Genomic DNA, 23,969 nt, shown 5'->3' with positions numbered 1-23,969 from the left:
TTTGCCTCTTCTGGACATTTCACATAAACACAATATGTGGTCTAGTCTCACTTAGTGCAGTGATTTTGAGCTTTGTTCATGACGTAGCATGTGTCAGCAGTTTGTTCATTTTCATGGCTCATTAGTATCCTATTATATGGCTGTACCACACCGTGTGTATCCACTTACCAGTTGATGAACCTTTAGGATGTTTCTAGATTTGGGTTATTAGGAATAATGCTGCTGTGACCATTCATGTTTACATCTGTGTGTTGGACGTACACTCTTGTTGCTCTCGTGTAAATACCTATGAGTAGAATTAGAATTGCTGGGTCATACGGTAGTTTACATTGAACTCTTTTGAGAATGCTAATCTTTGTTTTCCAAAGTGACTGTGCCACTTTTCATTTCTACCAACACTATACAAAGGCTCCTGTTTTTCCATATCTTCACCAACATTTGTTTTTGTCTTATTTATTATGCCCTTCTAGTGGGTATGAAATGGTCTATTGTGGTTTTCATTTCCATTTCCCTAAAGACTAATGATGCTGAGCATCTTTTCATGTACTTAGTAGCCATTTGTATGTCTTCTTTGGAGAAATGTCCATTCAGAGAGTTGGTAGTTTTCAAGGTCTTAAAAGGAGAGGAAACATGTATTTGTGGAAATTTTCCCACTGGACAGAATTAACTTCTACAAAGGCAGACTGGAGTGTGTAAATTACTTATAAAGGAAGAGTGCAAATAGCATAGCTTTGCTACAAGAGAGGTTCTCCAAAGGTAGCGGAGGACTGGTGAGATGGGCAAAAAAGTTAGTAAATAGCCTGGAGTGCCAGGATAACAGCATGAGAGGAGTAATAGTAAAAAGGAACTAAATTTTGATGCCCAGAAGAAGTATTTGGGTTAAATATGTATGTACCAGTATTCCTGTTTATGAAGCTATAACAGGACATATTCCTCAGTCTATCACAGAACTAGGAAAGGAACAGATTCTAATCACCATTTGGTTCATCTGTTTAACTGAGCAGGATTAAATGTAACTTATTTATGATACATAGATAATGTTTCTACTGGAGATCTCAAATTATTCTTCAAGTAAAGAGATTCTCTTCAGTTCTTGGTTAATCCATTTCCATTAAAGACAACCTTAACATTCAGAAAAGTTTTCTTATTACTTTTTTATTCCTTTCTTGAGTTTTAATTAAATTTTAATTTTTTACTCTAAAATATCTGATTTGAGATATAAAAACAAACAGCTGAAACAGCTACTTTTCATCACATTTGATACTTAGGATACTACAGATTCTTGCAGATTGTTTCTCTTTTTAGCTTTCTGTTCTCTAGCGTGCTTTTTCTATGCAATATATAGGAGCTTGTTATTTCTGTAGAGAACTCATGATGATCCCATTCTCCCCCAGCTACTGTGACAAGTGATGGCCATGTGTACTTGATGTCAGCCCCATTACTAAAGAGCATTCATTAACACAGTAAACAAAAGGAGCTGAAAGCTTCTTGTGCCAAACTTCTTGTAAATTCTCTTTTGTCTGAGTAGGGAGCTGTTGATAAGGATCAGGCAATATTTTCCCTGAAATTTTTCATTCCAAAGGGTACATCCAAATGACAAGTAGAAATGATTTATCACAGGATTTGGGCTTCTGCATCAGACATACTTAAGTGCTAGCATCAAAAGCAATCAAAAGAAGACACTTTTAAGTAAACTTCAGTAACTACCTCACAGGTGTGGAAGTTCTCTCTTCCCTTTCTTTGGGGGAAATTCAGACTTACAGCTAATTTGTCACTGAGCACTTGATGAATGTCAAAGGAGAAGGTAAGACTAATTGATCAGAGGTTGAACAGGAAATCGCAGATTAAATTTCCTTTGCCTCCACCTTTTTTTTCTTTTCTTTAGGAATCGCAGAGGTCTGAAGGAAACTTAAAAACAAAAATCAGAACTAGGCCTACATAATATTACCATAAAAAAAAGTCACAGATCGGCAAAACTCTTTTGTACCAGAACTCATACTTAGGTTCATCATTTTCATTCTTGAAAATATTTCTATCTGGACATGTTCAGTAATTTTCTTCTTTCATTACATGTGTTGAAATATATTTCTGTTATATTTCTTTGTCTTATTTTTTCATGAAATCTTGATGTTAAGATGATATCTAGTCCTGGATAGATAGCTCAGTTGGTTAGAGCAACTTCCCTTTATGCCAAGGTTGCGGTTCGATCCCGGGTTAGGGCACATACAAGAATCAACCAATGCCCGGCCGGGCGTGGCTCAGCGGTTGAGCGTTGACCTAGAATCCAGGCAATCGGGGCTTGATTCCTGGTCAGGGCACATGCCTGGGTTGTGGGCTCGATCAATGACTCTCTCATCATTGATGTTTCTATCTCTCTCTCCCTCTCCTTTCCTCTCTCTGAAATCAATAAAGATATATTAAAAAAAAAAAAAAGGATCAACCAATGAATGCAACAACAAATCTGTGTGTGTGTCTCTCTCATAAAATCATTAAAAAATGATGATATCTGAAGTTTCCATAATATTGACATTACTGGAATAATTTCCCTCAAATTTTGTAAAATAGAAAAAATTTTACAAGCAACTTAATATTATTCTAACTTGTTATTTATAAGTTTGTTCAGATTTACAAGTTTCTGTTCTTTATCAATAAGGAATTGTCATTGATTAGTGTCTCTTATATGTGCACACATGCACTGTAGCCATGGTCCTCGGCACCTGAAGTTCCCATCTTCCAAAAGCTCCTGTATTAAGATGAAGTGTCAAGTCCTAAATTGGTCATGAAGTAAACTCCCATTATGCCCAAGAAAATGTGCTAATAAAAACAACATCACAAACTTTAAAACAACATGTGGATACATATGGTGTGAGGAGCTTCTCTCCGGTAAAAGAAGCAGAAAAAATCAAACAGACAAAATCATTCATTTCACATCTCTTCCTGTCCACAAAGACTCTTTCTTCAGTAAATTTTGTTTCAAATTTTTTGCTGTGCTTATGTCTTAACGAGAAAGGGAGCCAATCCTTGGAATGGAGTTGGGCTTTCTTGTTCGGTGTGATTTTTTTTTTTTTTTTTTTGTAAATGCCATATTGGCCCTTTTTTGCACTGCTGAATGTCAGTGCAGTGCTTGGAAAGTGGTTTAAGAAAGGACTCTGTCTCAGCACAGTCCGGATTTTTCTACATAAATGCCATTTCCTGCTGTTTTCTGTGGTCAGAAAGTTCTATAAGTGTCTCTAGGTTTACAGAGACGTGGGAGGGGTTAGGAAAACTAGCAATTTGGATTAAAGCCCTAGAGGTTCCGAGTTTAGTAGTACTTAAAAAAAAAAATGAATTTCATTGGGAATAAAAGAACACCCCCCCACAGTGAAAGGCAGAGGAGATAACCCTAGAAAGAGATGGAATGATGCTGACAGGGAGAAAGAGTTTTAAGGGTAAACTGGAGGCAGATGAGAATAAACTGCTAAGTAATAAACTGCTAAGTAATAAACTGCTAAGTAAAACATAAACATTTTGGGTAAGCTCCCTAAGTTAGAAATAGCAAACCAGAGAGTTTCTTTTTCTTAGAATATTTCAGGCATCTTTTCACCCGTTAATGTGGACTTTCTCCTTTTTCCATGTATTTTACGTGGGACATCATCATGAGCAAGGAAGCATCCCCAAAAGGAGTCACACACGCTCCTGCCTTTCCACAATGCCAGGCTTATTAGGGGAGACCTTCTCAATAAGCCGAGAGTCACACGCAGGTTACACACAGAGGGGAGTTTACGCAATAGAAGTGAGCAGAGCCAGCATCTGGTGCGAAGTGCCAGTCACGGGTGGTGTTCTCATGTGGAGAGCCAGGCGTTGGTCTCAAGCCAGGAGGCTACAGTGGCAGGATGCGTCTGGGGGAGTGGAAGTCTGGCAGGGCTCTGAGCATGACTGTGGTGGAGCCAAGCTCCTGCGTTGGGTGGTTGAAGCTCTGAGATCTGTAAGTGTTAGAGAAATGTTTAGATGATGATGAGGATGATGATGCTGCTGATAGTACTCTTTACAGGCGTTATTCTCTGCTCCCCCCAGCGCTATATTTCACAATTTATAAGAAGACTTTGTGTTTACCAGAAGATCTCTCCTATTAGTTATTTTCCATGGCTCAAGGCAATATTTATCACCATGTGCTCTATTTGCAAGAAAAATCACCTATGATGCTTGCAAAAATGCAGATTCACAGGTCCCACCAGATTCACAGCGATGATCAGAATTCTCTAATGATACTGCTGAATGGAGAAATTTCAAAACTACCGCTCTTGGATAACAAAGACTACGATCCTCATTTTGCAAATGGGTATGCGAGGCACAGGGATAGCAGAGTTTAGGGAAACCCAGAATCTCAGTAAGACCAGCAATAAGAATTGTATTTCTCATTTTGTATTGTATTGACAAAGTATGCTATTTGTAGTTTTATTTGCTTTATCAGGAATTTGATTGAAGTTGTGCCACTTGGTTTATTGAGACCTAGCATTAATTATTCTAAAAATAACATTTACCTTGCAAATCTATGATTATCAAGAATGAGTTCCCGACTTCCGATCAAGGTGGCAGCAAGGGAAATGTGGTGCCCACATCATCCCACAACCATATCAAAATTACAGCTAAACTGTACAACAACCATCATTCAGAACTGCTTGAAATCTAGCTGGATAGAAATCCTACATCTAGGGATTTAAAGAAGAAGCCACATTGAGACTAGTAGGAGGGGCAGAGACACAGAATAGGCTGCTTCCACACCCATGGGTGGTGGGTAAAAATAGGGAGGGATATCTCGGCTGCAGAGGTCCCCACTGAGAAGCTAGGTGTCCCAGTCCCACACCAGGCACCAAACCCAGGGTTCCAGGTCTGGGAAGAGAAGTCCCCGCAACTTCTGGCTAAAAACCCCAGCAGAGATTGAGGTTGAGTGACATGGAGGCTGCTGGAGTCCCAGGCAGTTCCTCTTAAAGGGCCAGCACACAGACTTACTCGGAATCACTCCCTCTGACCTCCAGCATTAAGGAGGCAGCTTGAAAAGGCATTAGGGACATACAGGGAGGAACTAAATTGTCTGGCATCAGGGCGAGAGCTGGGGGTGGGCAGCTTTCTCCCAGAAAGAAATGCTGGTAGAGGCCATTGTTCCTTTGATAAGCCCTCCCCTCCCCCACAGAGCTGGCAGGAGGGCACCATATCTGAGTCTTCATCAACCATCTGAGTCTCCATCAATCTGGCTAACACTGTTTACCCTGCCTTGGTGATTCCCTGAGACCCAGCCCCATTAAACTTGTGGACCCAGCCAAGCTGTTTTCAGTGGCTTTTCCATAGGAATGGACTATCTTGGTTCATGCTTCAGACTTTCCTAAAATCTCTCAAACAAGTAGCACCTGGCCTTAGCATGCACTGTACCACTTGCTAAGTGGCCCTAGGACTGGCATTATCAGCAGCCAGCTGAGGTTCACAGCTTGGCTTTCTCTGGGCACCTCCAAGCCCAGCAGAAGTAGCAGCCATCTACAGATAGCTCTGTAGCTCAAGCTGGGTGGCTCAGGGCAGAACATAGGTGGTGCTGACCTTGGCTTCACCTACCAGGATGTCCCAGATGCAGCACACCTGGTGGACAGCTTCAGAGCACATTGAAGCACCACCCAACCACCTCCATGATTGACACACTTGAGGGCACTAGAGCCCCCCTGAAGTAAGTTCTGCTCTGTGAGGTGGAGCCCTGCACAGCTGATCCTCCACAGTAGTTGGTGGGTGCATCCAATCTTTGCAGCCCATTGGCATGGGGCTAAATTCCTCCCATCAACATGCCAACAGCAATCAAGGCTTAATTACAATAAGAGAGTGTACACAGCCCAAATGGGGAGAGGTGCACCTGGAGAACCCAGCTGGAATGAACAGGGAGGCTGTGCCACTGGACCCTACAGAACACTTATTATATTAGGCCACTGTACCAAGCCCAGGAGACATAGCAGCTCTACATAACACATAGAAACAAACACAGGGAGACTGCCAAAATGAGGAGACAAAGAAACAGGTCCCAAATTACAGAACAGAACAAAACTCCAGGAAAAAAACTAAACAACATGAAGAGAAGCAATCTACTAGGTGCAAAATTCAAAACACCGGTTATAAGGATGCTCAATGAACTTAGGGGAAGAATAGGTGAACTTAAGGAGAACTTCAACAGAGACGTAGGCAACATAAAAATGGAGATAGAAACCATAAAAAAGAACCAGTCAGAAATGAAGAATACATTAACTGAAATGAAGAATACATTACAAGGAATCAACAGTGGAGTAGATGAAGCAAGGGTCAAATCAGAGATTTGGAAGATAAGAAAGCAGAAAACACCTAATTGTTACTGGACAGGGTCTGGTCCTGGAGCAGGTTTGCCTTGGGTCTACTGACAGTGTGTAGGTTCTTGATTTTATGTAGGAAAGATTTCACAGTATGAGTGATGGTGATTTTGAGAGTATGTTTATTAAAGCTGGGGACAGTGAAACAAAGGAAGGGCTTAAGAGGGAAGAAGCAACAGGAGAGAGCCTAGGTGGGACTGCTTTGGATCTCTAAGAAATAAAAGTCACAGTAAAAGAAGTGAGCTCACTGGGAAATCAGAGAAAAAGGGGGCCTTGGAGATAGGTTTGGGGGGAAGCCCAGGATGAGCTTATGTTGCCCATTGCTCCCTTGGTTGCAAGTCTCATGAGGTCCCTTAGAACTTAGGAGAAAAAAAGCAGAGATTCAAGGTGTGGGCATGCGTTAACAAGAGCATGCTGTGAATCATTTGTCTTGAGGCTTTTTTATCTTTCTTTGGCCAGCTGGAATCCTAGAGGAGGTCTCAGGCAGGCAGGGTCTCAACAGAATATTTATTAGCTTTTCTGATGTTGTCCTTCAATATGTTGATTAATCAAAATGTGTGTATAGAGGGGCCAGGGTTATTTTCTGGTTAGTTTTATTTTTAAAGAACATTATTGAAGAGGGACTGGGACCAAGGCCAATCTTCCCTGGGAGTCTGGAACATATAAACCATTTGCTCCCAAGTATCCCTGGTTAGGGGAGATAAAATATTGTGCTTTATTAATTGGCTGTAAATTGCTCAAATTATTTGGCCTTGTCTAATTATTTTGTCTTAGTTTCCCTTATTCCACTTCTTAATATCCTGCCTCACAATCAGAATGGCCAAAAAAAAAAAAAAAATGAGTATAGCCCAGCCGGATGTAGCTCTGCGGTTGAGCTTTGACCTAGGATCCAGGCAATTGGGGTTTGATTCCCAGTCAGGGCACATGCCCAGGTTGCAGGCTTGATCCCCAGTCAGGGGTGTGCAGGAGGCAGCCAATCAATCACTCTCTCATAATTGATGTTTCTATCTCTCTCCCTCTCCTTTCCTCTCTCTGAAATCAATAAAGATATATATATATTTTTTAAAAAATGAGTATAATATAAGGAGCTTCTGGGACAATTTCAAGTATACCAATATTCTCATTATGAAGATGCCAGAGGGAGAAGAGAGAGAGCAAGGAATTGAAAATCTATACAAAAAAATTATGACAGAAAACTTCCTTCACCTGGTGAAGAAAATAGACACGCAAGTCCAGGAAGCCCAGAGAGTCCCAAACAAGATGAAGCCAAAAGAGGCCCAAACCAAGACACATCATAATTAAAATGCAAAAGGTTAAAGACAAAGAGAGAATCTTAAAAGTAACAAGAGAAAAGCAGTTAGTTACCTACAAGGGAGCACCCATTAGACTGTCAGCTGCTTTCTCAACAGAAAGTTTGCAGGTCAGAAGGGAGAGGCAAGTGATGAAAAGCAAGGACCTACAGCCAAGATTACTCTATTTAGTAAAGCTATCATTTAGAATTGAAGGACATATAAGGATCTTCCCAGACAAGAAAAAGCTAGAGGAGTTCATCACCACCAAACCAGTATTACATGAAATGTTAAAAGGTCTTCTTTAAGAAGAAAAAGAAAAAAGATCAATAATATGAACAATAAAATGGCAATCAATACATATCTATCAATAAGTGAATCTAAAAAAAACCCCAAATAAATGAAGAAGCAAAATAGAAACAGACTCATAGATACAGCGAACATTTTGAAGGTTGCCAGATGGGATGGGGGTTGAGGGGATGGGTGAAAAGGTGAAGGGATTAAGAAGTACAAATAGGCTGTTACAGAATAGTCATCAGATGTAAAGTATAGGGAATATAGTCAATAATATTCTAATAACTATGTGTGGTGTTAGATGGGTACTAGATTTATTGGGATGATCACTTAGTAAGTTATATAATGCTTAATCACTGGGGTGTACACCTGAAACTAATATAATATTGTATGTCAACTGTAATTGAAAAATTAAAAAAAAAAAATGATTTAAATTAAAAAGAAAAGAATGAGTTCCTGAAAAATGTACCTGGACCTTTAGCCATCACTCAGCTGCAATTGTTCCAGTTGTAATGTATCCAGTTGTAACAATACATCACTCTTATGCTACAAATGAAGCAAAAGGGCTCAGAGAAGTGGAGAAAATTGTCAAAAGTCACATGACTAAATAATGGCAGAGCCAAGATTATAGCTGAGTCTCCTGTGAAGCCAGTGTCCTTTCACCACATCCCACTGTCCTAATCCTTGCTTATTTAAATGATTTAAAGCAGCACTTAAAATTTTAAAATAACTATACCTGTACTGCTCACATAAAATCTGGTCTCAGCAGTTTTTGACCTCCTTTAATTTGTTTTACTTAAAGATATGCTAACATCACATCTTTCTTTTTATAACTGTGATAAATCAACCATATAATGACAACTAATAACTCATAACTCCATTGCATATTGCTTGTTCAAATCTGACTGCAAATTTGACTGGTCTGAAACAATTAGATTGACTTTTGAGGCTGTGATGAAAAAGCATTGGGCCTTTCCACACTGGGCTTAAGATCCTGTATATATTATTCTATGGTAGCCAAACTCCTACACAGTATTAATATTCATTTAGACAACTTCTTTCTTAATTTTGAAGTTACATGGATATTTTTCTACCTCTATAAATTAGGTTCCTGTACTTGGTGGTAGTGGGGTGCTATTCACGCTAGAATCACTTGATTATTTTATAAAATGGTTTTCTTTTGGTCTAAATTGTATGTATTTTTCATATTATTTATGAACTTCAGTTTATTGCAGTAATTTTCTTCCAGTCCCCTTTCCTGCTAAGAATGGAATATTTGTAGTCTTAATGCACTTACATACTACTCCCTCTACCTAGTGTAAGTTTCTCTCCATCTTATCCTTAAATTGCTCAATACTACTTATTATCTAACCACTCCTCATTCTTTAGGTCTCAGCTCAGTTGTTACTTCATCATAGAAATCTTTCTACCCTTTATGTATTTACATAAGAAGCTCCCTGGCCCCCTAACCTGAACTCTTTATCACTTTACAGCATTTATTTCTTCACGCTACATATCACAGTATGCAGTTTTTAAATTTATATGTTGCTTTTTCTCTTATCTTTCTCTACCCATTTGATTATAAGGTCCATGTGTCTGTTGTGTAGATGTGTCTATTTTGTCCCAGTGCTAAGCACAATGCCTGATGTGTAGTAGAGGCTCAATCAACATTTGTTGAATGAGTGATATGTCTTTGTGAATGGGTGTGGAATTTCATAATCTGCTTAGAAGTGTGTGAATATGTGTTAAATCTCTTTTGGATTATTTCCTTTACTGATGCACACTAACACAGACATACAATGGTCTACCTAATCAGTTACCTTGACTCCAGACCTGTTAAATGTACCAGGCCTCCTAAAGCACTTGAGACATGGTGTCTTGTCTTGAGTGGACCTAAGCTTTCTGGAGCATTCTAGACCACAATGCACTACCTCTAGAGCTTGCCCTCTGTGGTAGCCTCAGGCCACAGATGGTTATTGAGCACTTGAAATGTGTGAAGTGCCATGTGCTTTCAGTGTAAAATCCACATTAGATTTTAAAAATTTAGTATTAAAATGTAAAATATCTCATTAATAATTATTATATTGCTTTCTTATTGAGATAATATTTTGGGTATATTGGCCTAAATAACATATTATAAAATTAATTTCACTTTTTTCTTTCTACTTTTTAAATGTGCTACTGGAACATTTAAGATTATATATATGTAGATTACATTTGTGGTTCTCATTATACTTCTACTGGGCTGTGCTGTTCTAGACCCAACTAGTTCACCCCAGTTGTTTGGCAATATAGACGGAAGGTGATCCACTGAAAGGAATGCTAAACTTGCAAGACCTTCTCATAGCCTCCTTTTTTTTTACTACATGTGCACTAGGGGAAGGACAGGCACTCCTGGAGAGTTGTTCAGGTGCCATTTCCATACTCCCTTAATGTCAAATCATGAGGGCCAGATACAATTTGTATCCCAAGACACAGAAACTTTAAATGTTTTGCCAGTGGTCATATATCTTGCTTAAAACAATGCCAAGATCAGAAGCCAGGTCTTTCAGGTATGCTGTGTCATTGAATTCTTATAGAAAGACCTACTAATAAAACTATAACTTCCTTTTTAAGTGCAAGACTAGAAAACTAAATAATTGCTAATAAATTATGTAGGTTTTTTTTTTTTTTTTTAAATCAATGAGTGACAAAATTACACTTCAGTCTTTAGATGGTTAAATAGATGAAAAATCATATTGCATACTCTGAAAAATTAAACAAACAGGAATTCTCATCTGTTATTATTACCACATGTGCTATACTAAAGCATTAAACTGGGATGACCTTTGTTCAGCAAAGGAGCATACACTACACAGAAAAAATTAAACAAAAGTTGAATATGAACATGAAATCTTCTTGTAAGTAAATACAAATCTAATAACCATCCTTTGCATAGCTATGAAAAACTCACTTGGAGACCACACACTGCAGTTTGGAAAATTGGTTGCTATGTCTTATTCCAAAAGCCCTCATCATTGACATATCATGCAGACTTCTTATCTTAGGTATGGAGATGAATTTTTAAATAATTAGCTTCATCATCAAGATCTTCTGGTTTACTCATTAATTTAGCAAATATTTAGTGAAAACATACTATGTGTCAGGCATTTCTGTGTGTTCTAGGTGCTCAAGATACTACAGTGATTCAATGCTGACAAACTTCTGCTCTTTGGAGCTTACATTTCAGTGCTTGGGTATTTTCTCAATGGGGATAATAAAATAAAATGATAAAATAAATTTAATCAGTGTTATTTTAGAATGCTACAAGTGACATTTTGATTAGTTGGGATTTGAAGTGAATTTGGAATTTCCTATTTGTCTTTCTTGAGGAATTTGAAAAATTGGAAATGGAGGTACATAAAACACTACATATCTAGTACTAATTAGTATTTTAAGAATGTCAAAAGACATTCTTAAAGCTTCAAATAAAACAATTAGCCACTGTTAAGGGATTTCCCAGTAATTGGGGAAGGGGCTTGGCATACTTAATTCAGCTTTTCTGTCTTCTGCTGGGATATCCCCATCTATAGGAACAACTTTCCAATCTCTAGGGATGACTTCCCTTCTCACTCAGCACAGACTCACCCCTTCTCATTTTCTCAGAGCCCGAGTCCTGCCCCTTGCACAGGTTCTCTCCCTTCTACCTCTTCACTTGCATACTTTCACTCGTTTCCCTTCATCCCAGCGCCCTTTCAAGCACAGGTTCTTTAAATGTGGCATTTTTTTTTCTCAGGGCTCAGCCAGTAGATGTCTCCATTACTCCCTCACAGCTCAGACCTCTGCAAGTAGGTTTTAATCATTTCTTTAAGCGACAAGGAGGAGGATTTGACGATTTGCCAAAAATGAGCAGATGCTGGGGAGCACACGTCTCCATCCTACGTCCTTCCCCTCTGATTTAAGTCAGAAATGAAAACTCCTTTCTCCCTCTTTTTCAGGCAAAAGAAAAGGCTGATTGAACTAAGCATGCAAGACGCCAACACCCGCCTCCTCAGTACGTTCAAGTTTCCTTCCCTCTGAGCCACAAAAGCTCCGCTTCTCCGCTCACTCCCGCCCACCTCCTCCCACCCCCTCAGCGTTCAGAGTCATCGGGGAACGCGAGTGGGTGAAAGGACTCAGCGCTGCTGCCTGTCGCGCCGCCGCCTCCTCCTGTGCCTCCTCCGTGCGCCTCGGGTTCAGCACTGGACAGCTCCCGCCCCAACCCCAACAGCTAGCAGGCTGCTGATTGACAGGGGAGCCGGCCAAACAGGGAACAGGACGGCTTGAAGCGGCCCTGCCAGGGTTTGGTTGCGGCCAAGCCAAGCTGCCTCTTTAAATAGGCTTTCCTCCCGAGAGCGGGGAGAGGCAGGACTGTGGTTTGTGGCCAAACCTAAAGCTCCAATTAACCAGCTGCCTGGCCCTCCGGACCCCAGAGGACAATCATCTTCAAAGGAACCTTGGCTTTGCGGGACGGGCTCCCGCGCTCGCGGGGCGGGTCTGTGCGCGCGCGCTCCGCGCTCGGGGCGAAGCGGAGCCAGAGGCGGAGCCAGAGGCGGGAGGCGGGAACGACCCGCCGCGGCGAGGTGATGGAGCAGCGTTTTCGGCGGCCGCGGCGGCAGCAGCGGCAGCCTCGGCTCCGGAACACACCTCGGTGAGGACGGCGGGGAAGCTGCCGAGCAGGAAGACGTCAGCAGGCTGGCTGTGGCCGCCGGGCGCCGGAGGCGAGGGAACCTGCTCGGCTCTAGGCTGGGAGGCGCCTAAAGCCCCCGCCGACACATCGTGCAGCGGCTGCAGCCAGCGTTGCCACAGGTGATTCGATTTCCTGTGACGCTGGCTCAGCCCGCCGGCGGGCCGATTTCGAGACATTCTTATTTTAAAGTCCTTTTCGACCGGGTGCCATCTGGAGAAGGGGAAAGACTCCTAGGAAAAGTCTTACTGTTGATCAGTTGACGACCAACATTTAACAAGTGTCTCCCCCCCTGACCTCCTCTCCTCTCCGAGAGAGAGGCAGATGGGAGCCATGGCTTATCCCTTACTCTTCTGCTTCCTGCTCGCTCCTCTGGGACCGGGAGCTGTGGGCGGCATCCGCGACCCCGCGGGGCGGCCGGGCTTCCCTCGGGAGAGGACCCTGAGGGCGAAGCAGCACGCCCCGCAGCCGGCTCGAGCCTCAGCCTCGGACCCCTGGGCTCCTTGGAGCCGCTCCACCGACGGCACCATCTTGGCGCAGAAACTGGCCGAGGAGGTGCCCACGGACGTGGCCTCTTACCTCTACACCGGGGACTCCCACCTTCTGAAGCGAGCCAACTGCTCCGGCCGCTACGAGTTGGCGGGCCTGCCGGGGAAGTCGCCCTCCTTAGCCAGCTCCCATCCTTCTTTGCACGGGGCGCTGGACACGCTGACACACGCCACCAACTTCCTCAACATGATGCTGCAGAGCAATAAGTCGCGGGAGCAGAACTTGCAGGACGACCTGGAGTGGTACCGGGCGCTGGTGCGGAGCCTCCTGGAGGGCGAGCCCAGCATCGCGCGCGCGGCCCTCACCTTCAGCACCCAGTCGCTGTCCGCGCCCGCGGCCGCCCCGCAGGTCTTCCTCCAGGCCACGCGCGAGGAGAGTCGCGTGCTGCTCCAGGACCTGTCGTCCTCGGCTCACCACCTGGCCAACGCCACGCTGGAGACCGAGTGGTTCCACGGCTTCCGGCGCAAGTGGCGGACCCAAGTACACCGCCGCGGCTCCCACCCGGGGCCCCGGGGCCTGGGCCACAGCTGGCGGCGGCGGGACGGGCTCGGCGGGGACAGGAGCCCCGTCCGGTGGTCCCCGCCTTACCTGGAGTGCGAGAACGGGAGTTACAAGCCGGGGTGGCTGGTCACTCTCTCCGCTGCTTTCTACGGGTTGCAGCCTAACTTGGTCCCGGAATTCAGGTAGGGAGCGGGGGTGGGGGTGGGGGGTGGGGGGTGGAGGGTGGGAATGGCCAAAGTGAAGCCTCCCTTCCAGCTTCGTGGGCGGGTGGGGGTCTGGGAAGGAGCACTTGGATGTGACACTTACGCCTCCCACCCTCGCAGCAGAGACTGAGGCTGAGCGACGCCCCGCGAGGGCTCCTGCGCTTCGGGACAAGAAGCGCCCCACGTTTGTCAGTTTCAGACACTCAGCGAAGGCTGCTTCTCAGATCAGTTTCCCTGCAAGGGGCCAGGGACTGGGGCAGTGGGGAGAGCACTTGGCAGATCTGAGAAAAACCTCTGGTGCCCTCCCCTCCCCTCCCCTTCAGTTCTTGGGGGAGCAGGGAGTGGCGGGGAGTTCCCAGTCAGGGGTGACGCTAGGGAACCTGGAGAGCTCGGTGGTGCCTGCCAGGCACAGAAGGGCCAGCACCAGATGCGAGAGAAAAGGGAACCAGAGAGGAAGAGAGAGTTCCTCGTTTCTGCCACCTCGGGGGGGTAGCTTTTGCCTGCTTCCTACGTGTGTAGTTTGGGCCACCCATCTGTTTTGGTAAAACAGCAGCAACCCCCTTGGCAGTTCTGTTCCCTCAGCAGTGAGTCAGTCGCAACAGCACAGCTGTCTCCAGGATCCAGACTTTGCAATTTGGTCAGATCCTTCTACCCATTTCCCTCCTCCTCTCAATCCATATCCCCTTCTTGGGTCCCCTCTTTCTCCCATTCTGTGTGTCAGGCGTACTTAAAAGTTCTCCAGCCCTCCACATTCTCATGCATTTCATAAACAAACCTGGCTATTTATTTTAGGGGGGGAGGGAGGAATTTCTTCTGACTGAACTTACTCAGGGAGCTTGGAGGAAACTTTTGACGTATTTCCTGTCTCAGGGTATGGCATTTGTGGGAAGGTGAAAATTTGCAAATTAACAAGTGATAACTTCTGCCCTGGGAAGTTCCTGACCTTTGAGATGAGAAACTTCCAGAAGTAGCTCTTCAGGGTTCATGTGAGGAAGGAACAGAGAGAGCAGAAACTCCAAAGAGGCCACAGATCCACCAGGATTCTCCAGAACTCCCACGCTGTGAGGCTCTGGAAAGGCTGGGGGAAGAGGGGTATCCAGTCCAGGTTGCTTCTGTACTTTTTGGGAACCTGGGCAAAAGTGAGAAACCTGTGCATGTGTCTTAATGCTTTGTTTGGCACAAGGGCAGGATGCTAACTGGGTGAAAGATGCCAGGCTGAGTACTAGGTGGGCAAATGGGGGAGTTAGAAAGCTTCTTTGTCTTGGTACTGCCTTTTACTGATGAATGACCTCAGTTAAGTTGCTTAACCTTTCTGGGCCTCAGCTACTTCTCTATCAAGTCAGGAAGTTGAACTAGATGGTCTCTATGGAGCCATCCAGTTATAAAATTCTGTGGCTTTTAATGCTGGCAACACTTGAGAAGGCATAAATAAAAAAAAACACCCCTTTTTCTGATTCTGTATGACCATATTAAGTGTGTGTGTTTTCTCTTTTAAACATCTTGTCTTAAACCAGAGTAACTCTTTCCTACTTTCAGGATAATCTCATTTCTTCCTGACTTCCGCAGGATCCTATTAGTAAAAGCTGACCCAAGCTTTGAGTCTTTGCCATATTGTTTGCTCAGAAGAGGAAAGCTTAGCAGATGCCATTCGCTGCCAGCAAATTGTCTGTAACCTTCAGATAAACCCAAAAAGGGGTTCCCAGGTCCCAGGATCAGTCAATCAACCATCCAACATCTCTTCCTTCCTTCCTTCCTTCCTTCCTTCCTTCCTTCCTTCCTTCCTTCCTTCCTTCCTTCCTTCCTTCCTTCCTTCCTCCCTTCCTCCCTCCCTTCCTCCCTTCCTCCCTTCCTCCCTTCCTCCTTCCCTCCTCCCTCCCTCCTCCCTCCCTCCCCCCACCCTCCCTCCCCCCACCCTCCCCTCCCCTCCCCTCCCCTCCCCTCCCCTCCCCTCCCCTCCCTTCCCTTCCCTTCCCTTCCCTTCCCTTCCCTTCCCTTCCCTTCCCTTCCCTTCCCTTCCCTTCCCTTCCCTTCCCTTCCCTTCCCTTCCCTTCCCTTCCCTTCCCTCCCTCCCTCTTGTGCTCCCAACATTTACTTTATGTCAGGCTCTGTGCTAACTGCTTTGCATGTGTTATCTTAATTAATCCTCACAACAACTCTATGAGTTAGGTTTTATTATTTTCCCTATTTTACAGAAAAAGAACATGAAGCACAGGGAGATTAAACTTCTTTTCCAAGATCACACAGCAGTTAAGTAGTAGAGCCAGGATTTGAGCCAATTTCATACTTTTACCACTATGCTAAACTCCTAGGGTTGCTACATGTAATGCAGTTGCTGCATAAAAATGTGTATTTTCAAGTATCATACATGGGACTGGGGATGAGAGCCATTCATTTTCAGGATCATTTCTCTTAAAGCTCAGAAAGCAGAGGTTTCCTGACTGAACTCAGTGCCTCTGCCAGCCAAGATGAAAGGCTGAGGCTGTGAGGACTCACATGCCCCCTGCCTATTTTTTGGACTGCACTCAGAAAATAGTTTCCTCTCGCTGAGCCTCTTTAAGTGCTTTCATAGTCATCGATGGTGTTCTTTAGCCACGGCATGAAGCCAGGCCATTTAGTGTCTGGCTCTCTACAGAAGCTGGCTGTCCTGGCAGCACACATGGAGAGGAGAATAAGCGCTCTCATGTGAGTGCTTTTGCCCCATGTCCTGTGCCTCTCAAGTGCTGTATTGAGGATACACACAGATGTTAATTATAGGAACTGAAGAAACCTTAAAGAGATCATCTGATAGTTCCTCCTGTTGTTTCATAGATAAACAGAACCAGAAGGGTGAAGTGACTTGTCCAAAATTCACATGGTAACAAAAGATACAGGATCCAGGCCTTCTGCCTCTGGTTCACACTAAAGTTGATATGTATACACTTAAATCATATTTCTTTGGCTCTCCACAAAGTATGTTGTGGGACATAGTTTACTCTTTATCATCTTTTAGGACAAAAAAAATTAACCTATAGAACAAAGCTGTTAAGTTTTAAGGAAAATAATGTATTATTTCACACATTTGAGATAGTATTTAAATGGGCTTTTTTTTTTTTTCCTTCATACTCACTAAAAGCAAAAGTTTTTCTGTTGATAACATTTTATCATCTAAGATGTGTACTCTAATATTCTAAAATACAGATCAATAATATTGTACAGGTATGGCCACAGTGTAAACCTCAAGTGAATTTTTGGGAAACCATGGTTAGGAGCTCTACTCATGACTTTAAATATATTTTGAACCTGTAGAGTGTTATTCATAAAAAGCCTTATCTGTAATGGGAAAAAAAATCCATTGATAATGACTTCCTTGTGGAAGAGAACAGGAGGAAAAACTTTATAGTTAAAATTTTCATTTAAGATCAGTTCATACTTTCCCAGGTCTTGCTTACAATATTCAATAATTTAAATTACATTATTTTTTATTTTTAGAGAATGTAAATCCAAAACACAAAATTCAAAAGTAATGTACAAAAATGGTCAACTACCTCCTTATATTAATCTTTAGCGCTGTAAAACGCCTCTCAGAGATTTTATTCTTCTGTTTCAGAATGACACAAGTATCTTAAATTTTAGCGTTTAGCATAAAACTCACATGGGAAGAGATGTTTATTGTTCCTTTCTTTCTTTTAAAAAATGCTATTAGTTGCTCTAAATATCTCTTGAACCTTTTGTTACAGTCCTATTGTATAAATATTTTAGTTCTTCAATCCTAGCAAAAAAATTAGAGTAATAATTTAAGGTATATCCTAAATTATTTTTATTTATTTCATTAGCTTTCTAATGTCTTTGTAGAGTTTTCCTTAAAGTTAAGTGCTTTGGTTTTGCATAGTAGTTTTTCTTTGTGGAACTTAAAGTACTATGCAGCTGGTCCAATTCTGCTGAAATCGTAGATACTTTTCTTGGTGGTAGTTGGAACTGTTCAGGCCTAGGGTGGATATGAGGTACTTAAGTGTTTGTTGAATTTAAATTAATGTGAAGGAATCTTTGGGAATTACTTATTTCTTGGTGAACTGAAAGGTTCTTAGGATTCATTTGTGTTTTTTATTTGTTCGTTTTTTGTTTTTTTTTTCCTGCCTCATTTTAGAGTGGAAGAAATTGAGACCCAAAGGGCTAAAGGAATTTGCTAAAGTGGCACTGTTCTTTAGTGGTAGTTTAGAAATAATGGGAATCATTATATATTGAGCACATTCTATATGTTAGGTGCTTTATATATACCAGTGCATTTTATTCTTAGTACTCTTTGGTAGTTACAACTTCAGAAAAGTTGAACAACCTGACCAAAGTAACACAGCTAGTAAATTAAGGAGCCTAAATCAAATATAGATATATTTAGCTATGAAGCTTGTATTGTCTTTCTACTACCCTATGCTGCTATGTCTTAGCAATTTTGTTTTCACGTTGTTATTAAAAATATAATATGGTAATGGTTTGAAACAATATATTTGGCCTAAGTAAGTATTATTCACTTATTCTTTTTAGGCTAATCATAAAAGCAAGTATATTTTGTTGTGAGAAAAACATTATTCTTATAAGTCAGAATTTTGCCTCAAGTCCCAGTTTTGTCTCTTACTGGCTGTATTACCTGTCTGGAAATCAGTTTCTGCATAATTAAAATGTGGGACCAAACTCAGTGATGTCCAAATACCTTTATAACTCTTTGTTCTGTGAATTATTAAGTGGCCTGTCCAAATAGTCAACAAGTAAGCTTTGGAAACAGAGATTTTACCTGGGTTGTAGATCAATGGGTTTTTAGGAGACTTTTGAGTCTCAATTATTTTCATCTCTAAACTAAATAGTAAAGTGTATCCCCTTTGTGATTTTCTAAAAACTAAATGAAGAAGTATCATCACATAGAAAGTTCAGTAAATATTCTGTATTGTAGCTTCTGTCTTCCCAAATCCTGTCCTCAGCTGAACATAAAAGTTCTTAGTTTAGCTGTATTTATAGTAATTTATAATTTTAATGATGGCTTAGTTTCATTCTTAATTATTGTGAAGGCTGTGGATCCTGGTGGAAATACTGGCCTTAGAGACAGATGTTGGCACCAGCCTGGACCACATCCTTTACTTACAGTGTTACCATGGGCAGCAGTTGCCTTTCAAATCATCAGTTTCCTCATCCGTAAATTGAGGGGGTTGGGCTAGGTGACCTTTAGGCTCTTTATAATCCTAAAAGTCTATAATTATGCACACCACCAAATGTGTCACTTTAATTTTTGAAGTTTTACTTGATTATAATGCTGAGATCCTTTAATGTATGCTCATTTAAATGCAGATCATGTTTATACATGTCCAGTGTTTGACTTTATCATGGTCATTTATTCATAGAATATTTACAGAAGGCCTCAGTGTACACTGAGTTATTCTCTCTGCCTCTCTCTCTGAAATGAGAATTCCATTTCAAAATAAGAATAAGCATGATCTGAGTGTCCAGATCTTAAAAGATCCCTAAATTCACTTAAAGTCAACTTGTAAAACTTGTTTTACAAGTTTCCAAAGAAAGGGCCTCAGTATACCTGTTATTTCCCTCAGGATCACCAATGTTTAGGCATATTGAAGCACCTTAATTACTCTCATTAATAACCCTTTTCAATTTCCCTCTATAGTTGGCCTTAAAATTTCAAAACGGGCTGTTTATTGTGGTGCAGCAGTGGTACAGCACTACCTGCCATTTTCTAGAATGAGCATTTGGAAGCAGAAATGGGATTTCCAAGAATGCCAAATAAATAACAAGAATAGATGCCTACCCTCCGGAGAGGGGACTGGTGCCCACACTGGACTGATTGTAGAGCCTCCGCTGCTGGATAACTTAAATTTTACTTTCAGCCTCAGAAAGGCAGCAGTTTGTTGCTCACTCTTCAGGGTTATAAGGCTCCCCTCCCAACGTGCACTGTGTTTTGTGATCATAGTGTAACATACTGGGATGCCAAGAAGTATGTTGTTGATGTTATTTTCACTTGGTTGGTATAGAACCATTAGGGCCTTGTTTGTTTTCTCTCTTTAGTTCTGGATCAGTATTCACAGGGTTATTTAAGCAAAATTACCAAAATAGTGCGCTGAGCTTTTGACAACTTTCGCAGCTGGATGGCCACTATGTCAAATAGGCAGCTCACTGGTGCTGGGGAGAGTTTGTAGCTAACAGCATTATTAAGCTTCTTGCCCAGCACAGCTATGGCGTATGTACTGGGGTTAGTTTTACTGTATTTAGGCTTATTTGCTTTTCAGCTTCTAGTAAAAAAAACAAACTATTTCTATGTGTAATTTCTACTTTGGCTGGGCATTTACTCATCCAAGTTTTTCTTCATATAGGAAAAAACTTGACCTATGAAAATATTTAGGTAGATAGGCTGTTCTATGAAATACTTATTCAGCTTAGGAAAGGATTAATCCTCTTGTCTAAAAGTCTTTCTCAAGTCCCCCCAGTCTCCCCCTCCCAACCTTTCTATAACACCAAACTTAGTATAGGAACCAAGACTGACTCCCCCCCCCCCAAAGGATATTAGAGTACCTCAAAGCAATCACAGGATACATCTACAGTTGACTCTTGAACAACATGGATTTGAACTGCATGGGTTCACTTAAACACAAATTCTTTTCAGTAAATACTGTAAATGTTTTTCTCTTCTTGATGATTTTCTTTGCTCTTTTTATTGTACAAACACGTTATAAAATACATATAACATATAAAATATGTGTTGCCCTGGCCAGTGTGGCTCAGTTGGTTGGGCATCACCCCATGCACAGAAAGGCTGCCGGTTCCCTTCCCTGTTAGGGCACATGCTCAGGTTGTGGACTCAATCCACAAGTAGGGAGTGTGCAGGAGGCAGCCGATCTGTTTCTCTCTTGCATTGATGTTTCTCTCTCTCTAAAAAAACACACACAGTAAAAGCATATTAAAAATATGTGTTAATCAACTGTTTATGTTACCTGTAAGGCTTCTGTTCAGCAGTGGCTATTTATAGTTAAGTTTTGAGGGAGTCAAAAGTTATACGCATATTTTCCACTGCACAGGATTGCGGGGAGTGGTCAGGATCCCTACCCCCATGTTGTTCAAGGGTCAACTGTAGTTTCCTTACCTTCATTATAGGTAAAATTTATAAAAAACACAGAATTAGCTTAAATGTGATCTGGTTCCAAGATCATTTTCCCTAAACAAAAGTCCTGTTACCTACTTTTTTGTCAAAGGCATTCTCTCTCTCACAGTTAACTAATACTTCTAATTAATTGAGATCCAGTTAATTTTTATTCATTATAATACCTGTTGTAACTTCCCCCATTTAAAAACTATAACTAGATAACTAGTTATCTGTTGCAACTTTCCCCAATTAAAAACTATAATAAATATAATTTTCACCATAGAAAAACTATATACTAGATTTTTAAAAAATCCTGTCTAGTTAGCAAAGTACCTAATGCATCTATAACTTGAAAGAAACCTTAGAATTACATAAGATTTTGGTATATGCTTTAAGTTAGTTTTTTCACCATTTATGTGTTTTGTGCGATGTGTAGGCCTTGTTACATTACTATGGAAGAACTTTTATAGAATAACATAACATGTGGCTTTTATCTGAGAAAGAGGAAAAGGTATTATAGTATAGAATAATATATTTTTGCAGTTCTAAGATGTACCTTTATTACATTTTTATGTCTCTCAAATTGAGATGTCTTATGGTTGAGGGCACGTCATTTTCAATTGACATACATTTTCTTTCAGTGGTACATAATAAAACAGTGTATCTTTCAGTTAATGGCATCTTATATTTGATGAACTATATATTAGGAAATGGGAGAACAAACTCCAAGGACTCTCCAAGTATAAAGTTCTTTTACTGTCTATAAGTTTTCAAGGTGCAGCAAAGTATACATATATGGAAACAAAATCTAGACCTTACTGTTGTATATGAATTGGATTGCTGTTGGTCTTCATAATTTTCTTTAAAAAGCAAGCTATACTAAAACATGTAACCATATTTTACTTTTAATGTATGTGCAATATATAAAACACTGGGCCAGAAAAGCTGCAGAAACTTTTATCTTCAGAATAGGTGAGGTAAGGATTATCAAAATGCTTTCCCACACCATGTGGCAAAGCATTTCACTAACATTGTGAGAAAATGCCAGGACAGTGAGAGTAAAAAACCACTTATAGATACAAAAAATAGAAGAAAATACCTCTTTCCTTTCTAAAGTGCTTACAAGTGTCAAGGTGGAAATAAAACTTTATGGTGTAGCCACATAACTAGTTTTGGTTAATGAAATTTATGTTGAATTGTGGAGGTGTGCTTTTTCTTTCTCTTTTCTAGTCAGCTGCCTGGAATGGAATAAAGAGTTTGGTTTTCCCCTTAGTTGATCCCTCAGACCACTATGTAGAGTAGGGTTTCTCAACCTCAGCACTACCAACAGTTTGGGCCAGGTAATCATTTGTTGTGCAGGCTGTGTTGTTCATTGTAAGATGTTTAGCAGCACCCCTGGCCTGTACCCACTAGATGCCAGTAGCAACCTCCCTGCCCAGTGTGACAATCAAAAATATCTACAAACATTGCCAAATCTCTCTTGGGGATAAGGGAATGCCTATGGTTGAAAGTTGCTGGTGTAGAGGGAACACATATAATTGTGCTATTCTGGAACTATCTTTATTTCAAGGATTCTATATGTATGTGTATGTGTATGTGAGTGAGTGTGTAAGTTTGTCGAATCACATTTCTATTTATTCATTTATTTACATACTTGTGGGGTTTTTTTGGAACATAAGATTAATGCACATATAGAACCTGAAAAACCCAGAATGAAAACTGGCCATTTTTGATGGATCAATGGAATATTAAATAATTTAAATTTATATGTCATCAAGGCACATAAAGAACTAGACAAATTATTTGCAGAATCTGTTGCTACCATGGCTTCACTACTTCTATGGTTAAATGTTTTATATTTCAGGCTTCCCATTATTCATTTGGTAAAGAAAGTGTGTGTGTGTGTATGTATGTATGTATGTATTTGTATATATATGTATATATATAATGTATATATATATTATATGTGCAATATGTATACATAATGTATATATGTGTGCATACATATATACACATAGATTTTATATATATATATATATATATATATAATGTGGGGAGGCATTCTTTAAGGAAGCCATGTTTTAGTCAATATCCTGAAAAAGCTCCTTTCTGAAGAATTAGAATTTTAGAAGTAAATAAGATTTTAGAGATCATATAATCGGATTTATTTTTGCTTTGACAGGTGAGGAAATTGAGACCCAGGGATGTGGTGACCATCATTCACACTAGCTGTGACTGCAGTGAAGTCACAGTTTAATAACAGGCACAAATCAAAAGATCCCAAGTCATCATAGAGGTTAATGTATGTTCATTATTCACTGGTCCCAAACCTTGCCGTGCATCAAGATCACTAGAAAAGCCTGATAGTGTGTCCACAGGCCCTTCCCAGACCATGTGAATGAGATAATCCAGGGGATGGATTCTGAAGTCTTATTAAAAAAAAAGCCTTTGTAATTCAGAGGCAGCTGGTCCTTAAACCCCAAATTTGGGGAAAGTAAACAGTATTTGAAGAAATTTTAATCCATTTTACAAGATTTTAAGACTAGAAATTAAATATTATAAATACTTAGCCACTTCAGCTGCAGCCATTCTGGGTATGTGAAGCACTCCAATGTCGTGCACGATCCCATTGGTATGGCTAGAATGACTAGCAGGTTCTTTATGCAGGCAGGGCAATCACAGGTCCTCAGCCTTGGAATGGTGAGTCACTGAGCTGTATGCTGGTTTCCCTCACTTGATTTTGGGTTCTTTTGTGTTTCCTCACCTTTAAGAGGGGGACATTCATTGGAGTGGCTGCCTCTTATTATTATGACTTGTCTCTTTATGCAAACATCCTATGTCCCCAACCAGTTCTGTACGTTCTTCAAGTGCAAAGGCCACATTTTATGACACCCTGTGCTCAGTGCCTTGCATATTTCAGGGAGGTAGCATGGGAGAGTGTCTAGGAGAAAGTTTTGG

The 23,969-nt window shown here is 41.2% G+C and overlaps 1 protein-coding gene across 1 annotated transcript in view; it reads left to right on the top strand.

The window, feature by feature from the left end:
* The first annotated feature begins 12,253 nt into the window (after positions 1 to 12,253).
* Positions 12,254 to 23,969, top strand: part of GPR158 (G protein-coupled receptor 158) — a 315,465-nt gene continuing 303,749 nt past the window's right edge. The window contains exon 1 of the mRNA XM_081136819.1: positions 12,254 to 13,876. Coding sequence (XP_080992945.1) covers positions 12,969 to 13,876 — 908 coding nt within the window. The 5' untranslated portion in view covers positions 12,254 to 12,968. The remainder of the gene's footprint in view (positions 13,877 to 23,969) is intronic.

The sequence above is a fragment of the Miniopterus schreibersii genome (genome assembly GCF_964146895.1).
Source record: "Miniopterus schreibersii genome assembly, chromosome: 1".
NCBI classification, from domain to species: domain Eukaryota; kingdom Metazoa; phylum Chordata; class Mammalia; order Chiroptera; family Miniopteridae; genus Miniopterus; species Miniopterus schreibersii.
The sequence above is the reverse complement of the archived record's forward strand: the minus strand, read 5'-3'. Positions and strand labels throughout refer to the sequence as shown.